At 37.1% G+C, this 14,873-nt stretch overlaps 1 protein-coding gene across 3 annotated transcripts in view; it reads left to right on the top strand.

Annotated features, from left to right (window-relative positions):
- The window catches only part of LOC127619047 (diacylglycerol kinase delta-like), a 97,617-nt gene that overhangs the window by 56,675 nt on the left and 26,069 nt on the right, over nucleotides 1–14,873 (top strand). For all 3 annotated transcript variants that reach the window (XM_052091769.1, XM_052091787.1, XM_052091777.1), the window contains 15 exons: nucleotides 1,396–1,506; nucleotides 1,610–1,690; nucleotides 2,075–2,179; nucleotides 2,799–2,931; nucleotides 3,242–3,348; nucleotides 5,486–5,611; nucleotides 5,877–5,979; nucleotides 7,301–7,460; nucleotides 7,760–7,868; nucleotides 8,358–8,497; nucleotides 8,604–8,688; nucleotides 8,845–8,930; nucleotides 11,819–11,918; nucleotides 13,011–13,215; nucleotides 13,653–13,751. In XM_052091769.1, the coding sequence (XP_051947729.1) occupies nucleotides 1,396–1,506; nucleotides 1,610–1,690; nucleotides 2,075–2,179; nucleotides 2,799–2,931; nucleotides 3,242–3,348; nucleotides 5,486–5,611; nucleotides 5,877–5,979; nucleotides 7,301–7,460; nucleotides 7,760–7,868; nucleotides 8,358–8,497; nucleotides 8,604–8,688; nucleotides 8,845–8,930; nucleotides 11,819–11,918; nucleotides 13,011–13,215; nucleotides 13,653–13,751 (1,750 nt within the window). The remainder of the gene's footprint in view (nucleotides 1–1,395; nucleotides 1,507–1,609; nucleotides 1,691–2,074; nucleotides 2,180–2,798; nucleotides 2,932–3,241; nucleotides 3,349–5,485; nucleotides 5,612–5,876; nucleotides 5,980–7,300; nucleotides 7,461–7,759; nucleotides 7,869–8,357; nucleotides 8,498–8,603; nucleotides 8,689–8,844; nucleotides 8,931–11,818; nucleotides 11,919–13,010; nucleotides 13,216–13,652; nucleotides 13,752–14,873) is intronic.

Here is a 14,873-nt window from a genome sequence, read left to right on the forward strand (position 1 = left end):
TATCAATGGAATAATTAATGGTATATTGTTCATTAAATTGGGTGACAAGATTGCAAGACCACAGTGTCTGTTGTGTTCTTCACATTGCGATGGCTGAATAAACAGAAAAAGGCAAGAACCTTGCAGCAAAGCGCTTAAACAATGAAAGACTGTAGCACAACCTTATTATATAATTAATAACTTAAGTAGTTGTATCCGGATAACGAAAATGCATTTGTCTGCCTGTCACCTCTACACTATCTTAAGGTCTCATGTTGTGCAATAGTAAATTGCAGTTGTAAGCCACAGTTATTGAGACTACAGAATTAATTCAAGTTGGATATTCCAACTTTTTCCTAGAGATTCCAAGGGTTTGTGCACTGTTTTTATTGTTCAGTATTATTCAATTTGTCAAGCAGAAATATCATGGATGAAATTGCATCCACATGTAAAAGGCAATTTCATGAACACCAGTAAATCCACAGAACTGAAAAGCAGTTTCTTAAAATAGCTAGTTCTACCATTGCATGAAAATGCTTTATTATGAAAAATGCCCAAGTGGGGTTGTTTGCACACTAGCCGTGTTTCCGCTATTGGGCCAAATGAGGGTGTGCATGTCAGGGCCAGTTGCCTTCCCAGTGAGACTTCCGAGCTTCATCGTGCCTCCTTGCAGCTTCCTCAGGGGCCAATGGCCAAGTGCCGATTACCCTTTGGCCAAAGAAGGTCAACTGGGGATTGAGGTGGGGGCAATGTCAAAGGCATAGTTTCTCAGGTCAGGTCTCTGAGTCAGGTCAGAGGGTCAGCACATGATACTCATTTCCCAATTTTTCTAGCTACCAGCTTACCTCAACAAATCAACAGAGAATAGAGAATTGTCAGTACTGGACAGTAGATGAAATCAGGGCTCTTCTGAATATTTGGGCTGATGAAAATCTTAAGTCAGATGGATGGCATCTGCTGAAATGAAAACATGATTAGATATAATGTAGCCAAACTTGCCCAGTTGTGTATATCCAGTGCACAATGTTTCAGGTTTCGGGAAAAAATTAAATGAAATTGCGAGCACAGTACAAATCTGTGTTCATTTAAAGGGCTAGCTAGTCTCCAGAGTCAGAGACCTCAGTTTCTTATCATGCTTGTGACATTGGAGGGGTATGTGAGGTTGGCACCAGGGCAGTGAATTTAGGGCGGTTTTAGGGCAACACTGCGGGTCTATTGGCCTGATTGTGGAGATGCAGATACATTTTTGTCTCTCTAAGTGAGCTCCAAAGCTATTTGTCTCAGCTGACCAGTTGATAGCCCTGGCTCACACTGGCCTGATAGTGTAAAGGCGGTTACTGACACACACTTTTATTAAAAAACTGATTGGTATTTTCATTATCTGTCTTACACTCTTTCTCTGTATTTCTTTTGTAGAAAAGTGTGAAGGAGGGCCTTCTACTCAAGCAGACCAGTTCTTTTCAGAGATGGAAGAGGCGGTATTTCAAACTTCGAGGCAGGACTCTCTACTATGCCAAAGATTCAAAGGTAACTTCAGGAGACGCTCTGGGTAGATTGAACATTACATTTACACAAAAAGTCCCTGTTTAAGATTTGTTGGTAACGTAAACATGCTACTGTCCTGTGGCAGTCTCTTATATTTGATGAGGTTGACCTCTCAGACGCCAGTGTGGCTGAGACCAGCACCAAGAACATCAACAACAGTTTCACAGTAAGAAAAACCTCATCTTTATGTCTATGTTTCAAAGCTAGAAAGCTTATTTCCTATGGCCCTTTCCCAAATGGCACAATTGACATGTACATGCAGTTTTGCGAATTTGGTCATCATATCCACTTGCCTATGAAATCCACAAGACCGTAGGTTGTCCCATTTGACATTTATGACACTTAAGGGTGCACAAGAACTCTTCCTTTAAGGTCACTGTGCACCCTACATATGCCTTTTTGCCGAGCCAGCCCTGACTACTTCCCGACAATCTGTGGAGCATTATGTCACTAGAGTGTGAACTTGGACCGCAAGGGCTAAACGTGGCATTTGGGACAGGGTCTTATTCATTAATTCACCTATTCATTTCCTCTTATTCACCTCTTCCAGGTAATCACTCCATTCCGTAAGTTGATGTTGTGTGCGGAGAGCAGAAAGGAGATGGAAGACTGGATCGGTGCTCTGAAATCTGTGCAGAAATGGGAGACTTACGAGGTCAGTTTCTGACTCCTGACCCTCTTCTCCATCATTTGTTCAGCTTTGATGTTGATCATGGTCACACATACAGCCTGATGTTCTTTCTTACAGATTGTTTTCCATCTTCGATGAATAACATTAATAAACTAGCAGTAACTGCTGGAGTCAGATCCAGACCCAGCATAATGTCAGTTCCACTTTGTAGCTTGTTCTGTTCAAAAACCATCCACTTAGACAGGAAGAAACCATCTGACAATATTTAAAGCAACTACCACAGTTCATTTTGCCTTTAATTAGCATGAAAGTGTATGTAAATCTGAAATCGATGATATCACAATAAAGAACATTTGAGTACATTTGAAGCACATAAAAAAAGAAAACAATATATTGATGTACCTTATTTAAAAATCGTGTGCTTTGCATGAGCCATGTTGTAACAAAACATCTCCAAAACTACTAAACATACATAAAGCTGAATTACTAACGATCTGCTTTGTGGTAGATCTGATCCCATGCCAGTATTTGTCATTGAAGCCTTGAGGTTATATTGGTGACTTTTGTGTTGTATCTTACCCTAGCACACATTCATTTAGTTATAGTCCAGTGTTGTAACTGAGGACTGTTTTACTGATACCAGGCCAGTCAGTTCAACATGGAGCACTTCTCTGGTATGCATAACTGGTACGCATGCTCTCACGCTCGCCCCACCTTCTGCAATGTGTGTCGAGAGGCTCTGCCCGGTGTCACCTCCCACGGTCTTTCCTGCGAAGGTAAACCTGTATTTGCTTTTTGTGTTTTGTTTTTGGTTGTTCAATTGTTTCCCACAGTTTTTTCCCTGTCTCTTTGTTTATATTCTCTCTGTCCCTCACCCTTTATGAGCAATTTGTTTTAATTTCCCCTTGCGGTGTCATTTACCCTTTCTTGCATGTTTATTCTGTACTCAGAATGTACAATGACGTTGTTTGTTTAGAGTAGGATTGATGATTCGTAAATACTGTAGGAACATTGTCCTCAGCCTGTTATTATGTTCTAGTACTCGATGATCTGTTTAATGTTGTCTTTTCTCTGTGTGTGTTAAAGTGTGTAAGTTCAAAGCCCATAAGCGATGCGCCATACGATCCACAAATAACTGTAAGTGGACCACACTGGCATCCATAGGAAATGACATCATCGAGGATGAGGATGGTGTAAGTGCTTCTTATTTAAATCATATGCATGGTTATCAGTGAATAGTACTCTGTAGGAAAACAAGCAAAAAAAGCAAAAAACGAATTATAAATAAATATGTAATAAATAATGTCTCAAAGGAATAGTTCACACAAAAATGAGAATCCTGTCTTAATTTACTCTCATGTCGTATGATATTCTTTCTTATGCGTAAAACAAAAGCAGATGTTTTGATGAAAAGTTTACCTTTTTAGTACAATGGCAATTGATAGTGATTCATTTTAAAGCTTAAATTAAAGTCAAAAGAATAATAATCATTCAGAAGATTGATGATGCATATGTACTTTATGGTACTTTGGGGCTTTTATTTAAGTTTTGAAGTAAGGCACACTGAAAAAAATGTTAACCTTAAAACTTTTCCTCATGTAGTAGCATCTAAATTGGTGTGATTCAAGTCAAGTCAAGTGGCTTTTATTGTCATTTAGCTGCAATAAAGCTAGTACAGTACACAGTGAAATGAAACAACGTTCCTCCAGGACCATAGTGCTACATAAAAACAACATGAAACAACATAAAAAAACACAGAACTACATGAGAATACACAGAACTAAAAGACCTGCACATTTCTACATAAAGTGCATGTGCAAACGTGTGCAAACAGTACAAGACGGTGCAAGTCAAAAAATATTATTAAACATGTCTGAATCAATCTGAGATTCTAATTTTAAGAGTTAGGTCAGGTAAAAATTTTATTGTTCATAATTGTTTTTGATCTTGGCCCCCTTTGAAACAAGAAAAACTTGTCAAACATCCAAAAATAGAGCAAATACTAAGTGATACAGCTGCAGAAGCAGAAACTTTTCTGAAGCCATGCAATAGAGCGCAACAGTGACCGCCCAATTTTTCAGCCATCTGGGTTCTGAAAGTATTTCCCCATACATTTTTCCCATAGACTTTTTATAAAATCCTTCTTAAAAGAGTTGTAAGCCATAAACCAAATCAACCAGCTCCGCGGAGAATCACGACATTACAAACTTTTTTTTTGAGTCAAAAAAGTATTTTAAATCAGACATAAAGACAAGGGTACAAGGCTGTGTACTTATCTTCTTTCATTAGGGCATGGACTACAATCCCATGAAGCAATAATGTAATTGAAAAAAAAACTATGGAAATATAAAGCTATTGATTTTAGGTTGTTGAAGGTTATTGCAAAATATCCCCATATTTACAAATACATAAGTAATTTAAGGGTGAAGGGAGACCGACTCGATTACGTCATTCACAGTACGTCATGGGAGCACGCATTTGCTCAGTCACATTTCAAGTGTTTCCTTGGCCGCAGTTCTCTGATTGGTGGAACTTTCTCTGCTGTACCATGGGTAATGTAGTTGTTTACCATGAATTGTGCTATCAAACATGATCTTTAAACAATGAAGTTAAGATAAGGCAAACGGATGGCTTCAGTGGAAGCATATACCATCTACCTCGTAGCTCACGGTAGGTCTGTCTTTAAAGGTTTATAAGTTATCAGTGAAAATCAATTTGTCTATGGGATAAATTAATGGGATTTTTACTTCTGGAACCAGACTGTTGCGCTCTAGTGCTGTGTAAGGAAAATACCTAAATTTATGTGTTATTTCATCTCTTCACCCTTTTGAATCTGGCATGTGTAAAAACCTCTTTGTTTACATAAGCACAGCGCTGTGAGCGCACCTGACACCCACATCAGTATAAATGCCTCAGGATTTCAAGAGTTGCACACACAGGACCCCTGGAGTGCCAGGTGAATGTATAAACAAGGCTTAAGGAGAAAAAGGAAGGAACTGTGTAACAGTTGCAGATTGCCATTTTTATAGTGCATTATCAAGTGCCATTGCATTGAAAAGACAGATCTAGCTATTCATTAAAACATATTTTTCTGTGTTCCCCATAAGAATTAAAGTCGTACAGGTGTGGAATGACTAAAGTGTGTAAATCATGACAGAATTTTATTTTTGAAACTGTCAATTTAATAAAAATCTACAAATGCAGAAAGGTTTCTTTGAGGTTTAGGGTAGAGATAAAAAAGATCAGTAGCTCACTACAAAAACAACCAAAGTCAAAGGAAAGTACTACCCACTATTATAGAAAAACAAACATGTGTGTGTTTTTGTACAGGTGTCTATGCCTCACCAATGGCTGGAGGGGAACCTGCCTGTCAGTGCTAAGTGTGTGGTGTGCGATCGAAACTGTGGCAGCGTCCGCCGACTACAGGACTGGCGCTGCCTCTGGTGCAAAGCCATTGTACGTCACCTCTGTAAAACTGAGAGCTGCATATATATCCATCACACCCACTTCACTTTGTAACCATAACAACTAGAAATCTCACATAAACACCCTACAGTTTACTGTAACATCATATTAAACAGTTATTTACCTTATGGAACCAGTATGTCCCCATCTAGTAAAGTGATGATTTAGTGGTATAGCTGTATAGTTCTGATCACACTCTGAGTGCACAGTAATGTATCTCACTATACATTCCCTCTGTGTGTGTGGGTTTATATAGGTACATAACAGCTGTAAAGAGCAGTTGGGGAAGGTCTGTCCTCTGGGTCAGTTTAAGGTCTCCATCATCCCGCCCACTGCACTTAACAGCATTGACTCTGACGGTAAGGGTTGCCCTGGCAACTACATCAGTGCTGGTCTCTCCATAACACCCTTATACATTGTTATATGCTTTTGTATATACTTGCAAATGCTAATATTTAGTTTAAGCATAATTACTACTATGATCTCGTAGAAAAGGTGATTTTCTGCAATCATTTAATTCTCCTGATAAAACCAGTTCAATATTCAGCATGCTTTGAAAATGCTAATCAAGTGGTGGCTAAAAGGTTTTTTTGTAACGTTGGCCATAGCCAAAACAGTACACATCAGATATGTAAAAAGGTTTTAATTTTCACAAGTTTTGAGTTATTATAATGTCTATTCTACTGTAATTTTCACTCTACAGAGAGACTGTGATTCCACCTAGAGTCAGACTTCAAACATTCCCAGTAAAAGCTCTCTAATTACTACTATTTCTATTAAAATACTTATTTTATTTTGTGCATTTCACAAAATAACACTTTCAATAAAGTACTCTGGCAATATCATGGTATTAATGGTAATTTCTTTAAGACTACACAAGAAGAATGGCTTTGTAAGAAATGCGGCAGTGATAAATGCAATACAGTATATGCACATATAAAATATATATATATATATATATACCCATACAGTACTATTCAAGCTGTGTTTCAATTAGAAACTATAGCACATACCTGTACCTTAGAATTTAATAGAATAAAGATTGAAGCTCATTTGGCAAGAGGCTCTAAACACGTCAATGTAAATTTTGGTCATGCCCGGAGGCCATTCTCCTCTGGCAGTCTATGAGAGTTTCATAGAAACACCATCTGATTGTATATTGGGTAACTGGCTTTCAGTCAGAGCATTTTTATCCCGCCTGGCTGCCCAGCTTTTCTATATGATGCTTAGTTAGCTCTCAAATTGGTGGGACTTCGCAACTAACAATCATTTACATTAAAGCACCAGTTCCCACTGCATTATACAGTGTACTGTAATGGTATCGCATAATAATGTCATGGTATTGAATGATTATTTTCATATACATGATGTTTAAATGGTATCCCTATGTACTTTAAAGAATACCATGGTACTGTCACAAAAAACAGGGTATTGCCATGGTACATGGCTAAAAAACATGCTTGTACCAAGGTATTTGTAGTCCTTTTTGTTGAAATTATTGTTGCCAATTTGTTTTATGATTTGTTTTCCTACGTTCAAATACAAACATTATTATATTCACAAAGAGTCATCAAAAGTGGTTACATTTATAAACATGACACACCTCCCAATTCGCACTCTCTCACCTCCCTCTCCATTCCCTCTATTCCCTCTTTTTTCATCATCCCTCGTTCCTTGCAGGCTTTTGGAAGGCCACCAGTCTGTCCTGCTCGAGTCCTCTGCTGGTGCTAGTGAACAGTAAGAGTGGTGATAATCAGGGTGTCAAGTTCCTCCGCAGGTTTAAGCAGCTGCTGAACCCGGCCCAGGTCTTTGACCTCATGAACGGCGGGCCACAACTGGGGTGAGCTCAACGCCACAGATCACATGCTGTAGACTCTGTTAAAAGACTTTGGAAGGCAGTAAAATAATCAGGAATCTTTCACTGTAAACTCAGTCAACAAAGTTTTAAACATTTTCATTTGATTGTTGTAACATTCTCAGTCATGATTTACGGTCTAGTTTACTGCAGCTTTTTAAATAGCCTGACATTTAGAAAATATGATTTGTAACACATTATATTGTTGGTGCTGTGAATTTGCTGTTTGATACAAATTTGTATATATTTTTCATATAAATATTTATGTGCATGTCTGTGTATAGGCTACGTCTCTTCCAGAAGTTTGAGACTTTCCGTACCCTGGTGTGTGGTGGTGATGGGAGTGTGGGCTGGGTTTTGTCTGAACTGGACAAACTCGGTCTGCACAAGCAGGTCAGAACATCCAATAATATAATTGCTTCATAACAACAACACAACAGAACAATTAAGCACATACTTGCATGATGTAATTTGCTACAATGTACCTGTAAGTAACACCATTACTTTGCAACAGCATTTGCGACAAATTTGATTTTGTGTCCTGAATGTATTTTCTGAGTATTTTTAATATTCAGTGGGAAATAATGTAAGGTGGCACAAAGGGATTTGATTGGACAGATGGGTGGAGAGGTGTATGAAAGATTTATGAAAATATTGGTTTATATCATTTTCCCCTTCCTGTACAGCCTTGATTATTTCAGCAGAAAAGAAAAGCTGTTTTAGAAGCAGAGAAATGTATTACATTTTGATGAAAGCATATAAAAGTAAATTTGTTTTTATAATAACATGCACTGAAGAGTCATGCACTATAAGAGCAGGGATATCTTTTAAGTAAATAGGGTCAGTTTTGATTTTAATGTTGTGTTTGTGTGTGGTTAACAGTGTCAGCTGGGCGTATTGCCGCTGGGAACAGGAAATGACCTGGCGCGTGTGCTGGGCTGGGGCGGGCTCTGTGATGATGATGCTCAGCTACTGCAGATACTGGAGAAACTGGAGAGAGCTACGACCAAGATGCTGGACAGGTGACTGATGAGAGAAAGAGAACGAGTGAATTAATTAATGAATTAATGAATATTCTCAGCAATCTCTTTTCAATGTTACTGAATGTGCATGCATTTGCGATGTCAGATGGAGTGTGATGACCTATGAAGTGCCCACCAAACACACTCCAGTGATCGTAAAGGAGGAGGACACATCAGACTGCCCCCTACAGGTGATCTTAAAATACATACATAAAAATAAGCAATGTTTTAAAATGACAAGTCTGTAAAGGGTGAATGCATAGCTAATGTGAATGCTTCTGAAGTGCTTGGTGTGTTTAAACTTGCTCTTAAAGGATTTTCTCTTAAAACTGGTGTTTATAATCCAGATTACACAATATGCTGATTCTGTTGCCACTCATTTGACCAAAATCCTGGACTCCGACAAACACAGTGATGTCATATCATCTGCCAAGTAAGCATTGATTGTGTGTGTGTGTGTGTGTGTGTGTGTGTGTGTGTGTGTGTGTGTGTGTGTGTGTGTGTGTGTGTGTGTGTGTGTGTGTGTGTGTGTGTGTGTGAGCGTGTATTTATCACTTTGTGGGGACCAAATGTCCCCATAAGGATAGTAAAACCTGAAATTTTTGACCTTGTGGGGACATTTTGTCAGTCCCCATGAGGAAAACAGCTTATAAATCATACTAAATTATGTTTTTTGAAAATGTAAAAATGCAGAATGTTTTCTGTGAGGGTTAGGAGTAGGGTTAGCTTTAGGGGATAGAATATAAAGTTTGTACAGTATAAAAACCATTATGTCTATGGAAAGTCCCCATAAAACATGGAAACACAACATGTGTGTGTGTGTGTGTGTGTGTGTGTGTCAGTGTTCAGTACTCGAGACCAGACTTATATATTTAAGGTCTTGTCATGGACTCAACCCACTCCGGCCTCAGTCTCGACTCGTAAAGGGGTGGAATCTAACTTTTTCCCTGAGGCTAGCATAGCCCCTTTAAAAAAATACAATAAAAAATCCTGCTTATTATCATGGGCTGTCTGGCGTCTGCATTCCAGCATGCTTGCAAGAAGTGTGCTTGCGACTCACTACTGTGGCTGTGTGTGAAAACTGTCAAAATTCCTATCTTGGTGAGATAATGAATACTGTATTGACTTGATCTTTACACAGAAAGTCATAGATATACCTGAGGAATTTACAAATTTAAAGACACAAGCCAGAACAACTTTTATTAAGATGCGATGCCATGAACCTCCCAAACTTGGGCATATAAAGACATTTTTTTTTCCTCATAAGCACCTATTTTTAACAGCTTGCTAACTTCTAAACTAATTTAAACACACAACGAAATAATGATTTAATGTTGGGTGCGTCAGGGTACTGTTCAGGGAATCATTTCTAGGGCGCTCTCAATTGCAAAATCGCTCCAATGCACTGCCGCTCCCTAAAAATTCCCAGAATGCAACACAAAATTGAGGGAGCATTGTTGCTCACTTTTTTCCCCTTACTGGAAAAGTTGTCATGTCTTTCAAGAAGTCTTTCATGTTATTAGAAGACCAGCAAAAGTTAATTTCAAAGACTTATTTTTCTTTAAAAGAGATGTTGTTTGTAATATCTTTCATCCATATTGTGCATGAAAGGGAAACAATCTTTTAAATATTAGAGCTTTTAGAAGAAGATTAAAAATACACTCCTTTGTATTTTAATTTCTTCATTTGTCATTAGTCTTTCATATTAACACTAAATGTTAATATCTACCATGAAAATGCATGACAGTGTCATTTATACAGCGATGTTGTTGATTAATAACAGCTACACTTAAATGAGCGACCTTGTATCATGTCGCAGGTGATTGAGTCATAAATGTCCCAATGTTCAGTGGATGAACACCCTTGCCAGTGCCCCAATTCATGTTCACAATATACTGATTCACGACATGGAAGGAGCAAGTGAACAAGATGAGACACACACAGGGTCGTGTCTGCAAGGTAACCTTCCTGTTACCTAAAGTCTCGCAAAGGCTGCATGCAGTGTTCACACGCTGTGTTTATTGGGTTTATTTGGAGTCTTACAGAAACCCCACACCTACCCCGAAACCTAACCAAAACCCTACCACTGAATCTAACCCTAAACTAACCTTTGTAACAGTGAGTGAGACTCTCACGATACCTAGACTGCAGGGGTTTTACCTTCAAGACACAGCCACACACATAGAGTTTGGAAAGGCATACTACTCTTACTATTTCGGCCATAGACAGGTACGGCAGAAGTAATAATTGTAGTATGCCTTTCCAAACTCAGCAAGTGTCAATTGTACACAATGTGATTTAAGTATGGAAAGCTGAAAGGGACTAAATGAATGGTTTTTAATCACTTTTAAAGATGCACTTTAAATGTCAAAAGCAAAAAACATTCTGTTCTTTGAGCGTATCTGAGGCTGAGACAAAAGTTAGTGGGACCATTTAGTTTCAGTTCCAGTAATATATAAACATTTACTTTATATCAATAACACCTCATAGATGTAACATTTAACATTTTATAATAATTGGCTACAATTAAAGAGGTTATCTGAAACCTGGTGTATGTAACAGGGTGGCTTTTCTCATATTTTTTAAAAGTAATTATTCCCTGTTGTAATTGTCAAGACCTGAAGTTATAGTACAGTAAGACCATATTTAGTATATAAAATATGCTTGTTTGGCTTACAGTGGATGGAATATAATAGTGCAATTGAAGAATTTGTAAACTCATTGTAAGTAAAGGTTTCGGTTCACTGCGTTAACAGTTTACATTTAATACATCTTTGTTAGTTGTTTTTTTTTTTTTTTTTTCATTTTAGTTATTGTAAAGTAAAACTGTATTTTTTTATCAGAAATATTTACTTGACATACAATTAATAGAGTAAAATGGAACACAGAAGCTGGTAGTTTGTATTGCACCTTTCATTTGAGATTTTTACTGACAGATCTTTAACACTGATATGTCATAATTCAAATTATGTTCTCTTAACATAGGATGTGGCATTTATTAAAACAAATTCTCAACTGGTAAACCAACATAAGCATAAACAAATAATATATTAGCTATATTTGATATATGATGAGCTTATAGTAAATGTAGTTGTTTAAACTCCTATTTTTAGGTCTAGTCTTGTCTCAGACTGAGCCTCTTCTGGTCTTGTTCTTGATTTGGACTTGACCCTCTCTGGTCTCAGTCTTGACTTGGACTGTGAATGTATTGTGAGTGTTATGTATATTGTAGGATAGTACACATTCACAAAGAGCTCATGAAACATGTCAATCATTTTCAGGCCTTAAATTTTATTTCCCCCTTTCTGTCTTTGTCTCCAGGTTTCTGTGTGGGACAGTTAATGATTTTGTGGCAGAGGTCGGAAAAGCTTATGAACGGGCCACAGAGAACAAGGATGAGGCTGATGTTATGGCAAAAAAGGTAAAGTTGCGTGTGTGCTGGAAGCCTATGTGAGTTTTTATGTGTCTGTTTGTGTTTTTATAATTGTATCACAGGTGCTCTGAGGATGAATAGGCTGGAGTAATGACACTACAATTCTACATATAAGAACTAAATTCTTCTGATTACACACACTAATACACAAAGAGCTTAGTTTACAATAATGGAGTGCATCATTTTCTGTTACAGCATCATTTAGTGTAAAGCTGCTTCAAATGTAGGTATGTTGTGAAACGTGACATACAAATAAAAATGACTCGACAGTGAAATGAACAGTTACATAAACAGTCAGATGAACAGCTAAATAAACTGTCAGATGAAGAGCTAGTTGAACAGTCAGATGAACAGCTAAATTAACAGTTAAAAACAGTCAGATGAAGAGTCAGATGAACAGTAAAATAAATTCAGGTAACGAGTAAGACGAACTGTTAAATAAATAGTCAGACGAAGAGCGAGAGGATTAGTCAAATGAACTGCTAAAAGAAGAGTACACGAACAGTACTAAATTAATAGTCCAACTAAGTTAAATGAACAGTCGCATGAAGAGCAAAATTAAGTTCCAAATGGACAGTTAGATGAACAGTTAAATTAATAGCATTTACATGATCAGTGTGTCCAATTCTTTACAGACCAGCTAAGTAAACTCACAAGAAACCAACATTACTGGTTGAATTATTAATTTTTTTAAGTGTGCCATGCTGAATGAGAAGCTGGACTCTCTGGTAAAGAGACTTAAATAAACAATCATATCAATAGTCAGATGAACAGTCAATAGAACTGTTTAATGAACAGTCAAATTAAGTCATATAAAAAGTTAGATGAACAGTTGAATAAACAGCAAGATTAAGAGCCAGGTGAACAGTAAAATGAACAGCTAAATGGACAGTAAAATGATCAGTTAAATTAACAATCAGATGAAGCGCCAAAAAAGTTACATTCGATTTAACAGTTAAATAGACAGTTAAACGAACCATATGTCCAATTCTTCATAGACAAGCAAAGTAATCTTACAAGAAACCAACATCACTGGTTGAATTTTTTATTTTGTTTTACTTTTTATGTTTGTGTCCTCAGTGTGCCATGCTGAATGAGAAGCTGGACTCTCTAGTAAAGGCTCTAAGCGAAGACGCCAATGCCCAGTTAGTACCGGCCGGATCCATGTCACCTGAGGAGGATGACACCGATCAGACCAGAGCCTTCAGATCAAGAGAGCAGCTCATGCTGAGAGCCAACAGCCTGAAGAAAGCACTCAGACAAATCATAGATCAGGCTGAAAAAGGTAATTCTTCTCTTTATATGAGTGCATCATATAATGTGCACTGAATGCAAGAGCTTTTCAGTTTTTGAATGAAAAGTAATTGGATTTTGGGCCAGTATTAAATTAGATAAACATCAAGAGTATGTCCTAATATAATCAATGGAAACTAAGCCCCTGCACAGAATATCTATAAGGCAAATACAGTATTACTTATAAAAAAAAACTTGAGGCTAGGATTAGAAGAATTCCTATTATATTCAAAGAATGTTTGAAGAAAAAGTAGAAAAACACACTTAACACAGCATTTTGACCTTTGATAGTAATTCCTGCTTTATACCTTGAATGTATTTAAACAAAGCTAACTTTAAAAAACAATTTTAAGAATTGTTACTGGAAACTTTAATTCACTATTTGATGAAATGTTGACACTCTCTGGCCCGCCCCTACTCTCTTCTCAGTGGTGGATGAGCAGAACAGGCACACCCAGGACCAGAGGATGTCATCCTCCTCATCAATCAAAAGAGGCAGCAGTGAAGACCTCAAGGAGGGAGAACCACGTGAGTGACAGCTCAGATAATTAATACTCAGTACTAATAGATAGTGCCTTGTAAAAGTAATTTGATCCTTAGTTGCCATTTCACTTAATGACAGATCCTAAATTAAAGTTTAGTTTTATGTGTTATTTCATTTAAGCATCAAAGTTATTTTAATATTGCTTTAGTTTGTGCAAACACAGATGAAAAATGTTTGCCCTAGCGATGGCACAGTTGCCTTGCAACTGTCTTCAATCTGTAAATCATTACACCCACTACATTCCCTGGATAAAACCCCCTCTGTTGAGGACCATTATACAGGTTATAAATCTGACGGACAGCTGTGAAAATGAAACGAAAAAATTTAGTATTCCAAAGACATTAGATGTAAAGCAAAACAAATGCATTTATAAGGACAAGGATACAAAACAATAAAAATGTGCAGTGGGCACTGTTTGTTCAATTATGTGGCAGTGAGAGCTACATCATACATCCCAGGCACTGCCAAGAAAAGGTCATCCCTCAAAACTGTCTATACGAACACAGAGAGAGGAAAAAAGGAAAGGCCAAGCATCGCTTGAAAGAGCAACACAGTTAATTAATATCAACAATACCAAGAGCTCTCTGTAGCAACTCATAATGTAATAACAAAGAATAATGGAATATAATAAATCGTCATATAATATAATTTTCTCAAAACCTAATAAAATTGTAAACGCATAATGTAATAACAATTTTAGCATAATGTAAAAGGATAATATATTATGAAATATGCATTACTGTAGCAACTAATGATGTAATCGCAGGACATAAATGTATAAGTGCAATGTGATGCTTATAATATAATAATTTTCTCTTAATATAATTTTATGAGCACAAAAAGTAAAAAAAACTTGGCAAATGTAACAGGTTATTACATTAAGAGAAAAGTATTAGGCTACAATGTGAACTCACCAGGAACATTTCATAAAATAAGGAATAATTTTGTGATTGTGACCTGCTCCATGATTTTAAGTTGCATTGACTCAGAAACACATTTAAATAAAAAAAATAAAAAAACATTTTCTAAATCAGAAAGAAAATGCTCAGCTTTCAAAAAATGTCAGCTCAAAATACCTCACAGATCGTTTATTCTACCATGCCTTT

This window comes from Xyrauchen texanus, chromosome 2 (genome assembly GCF_025860055.1).
Source record: "Xyrauchen texanus isolate HMW12.3.18 chromosome 2, RBS_HiC_50CHRs, whole genome shotgun sequence".
In the NCBI taxonomy this organism is placed as follows: domain Eukaryota; kingdom Metazoa; phylum Chordata; class Actinopteri; order Cypriniformes; family Catostomidae; genus Xyrauchen; species Xyrauchen texanus.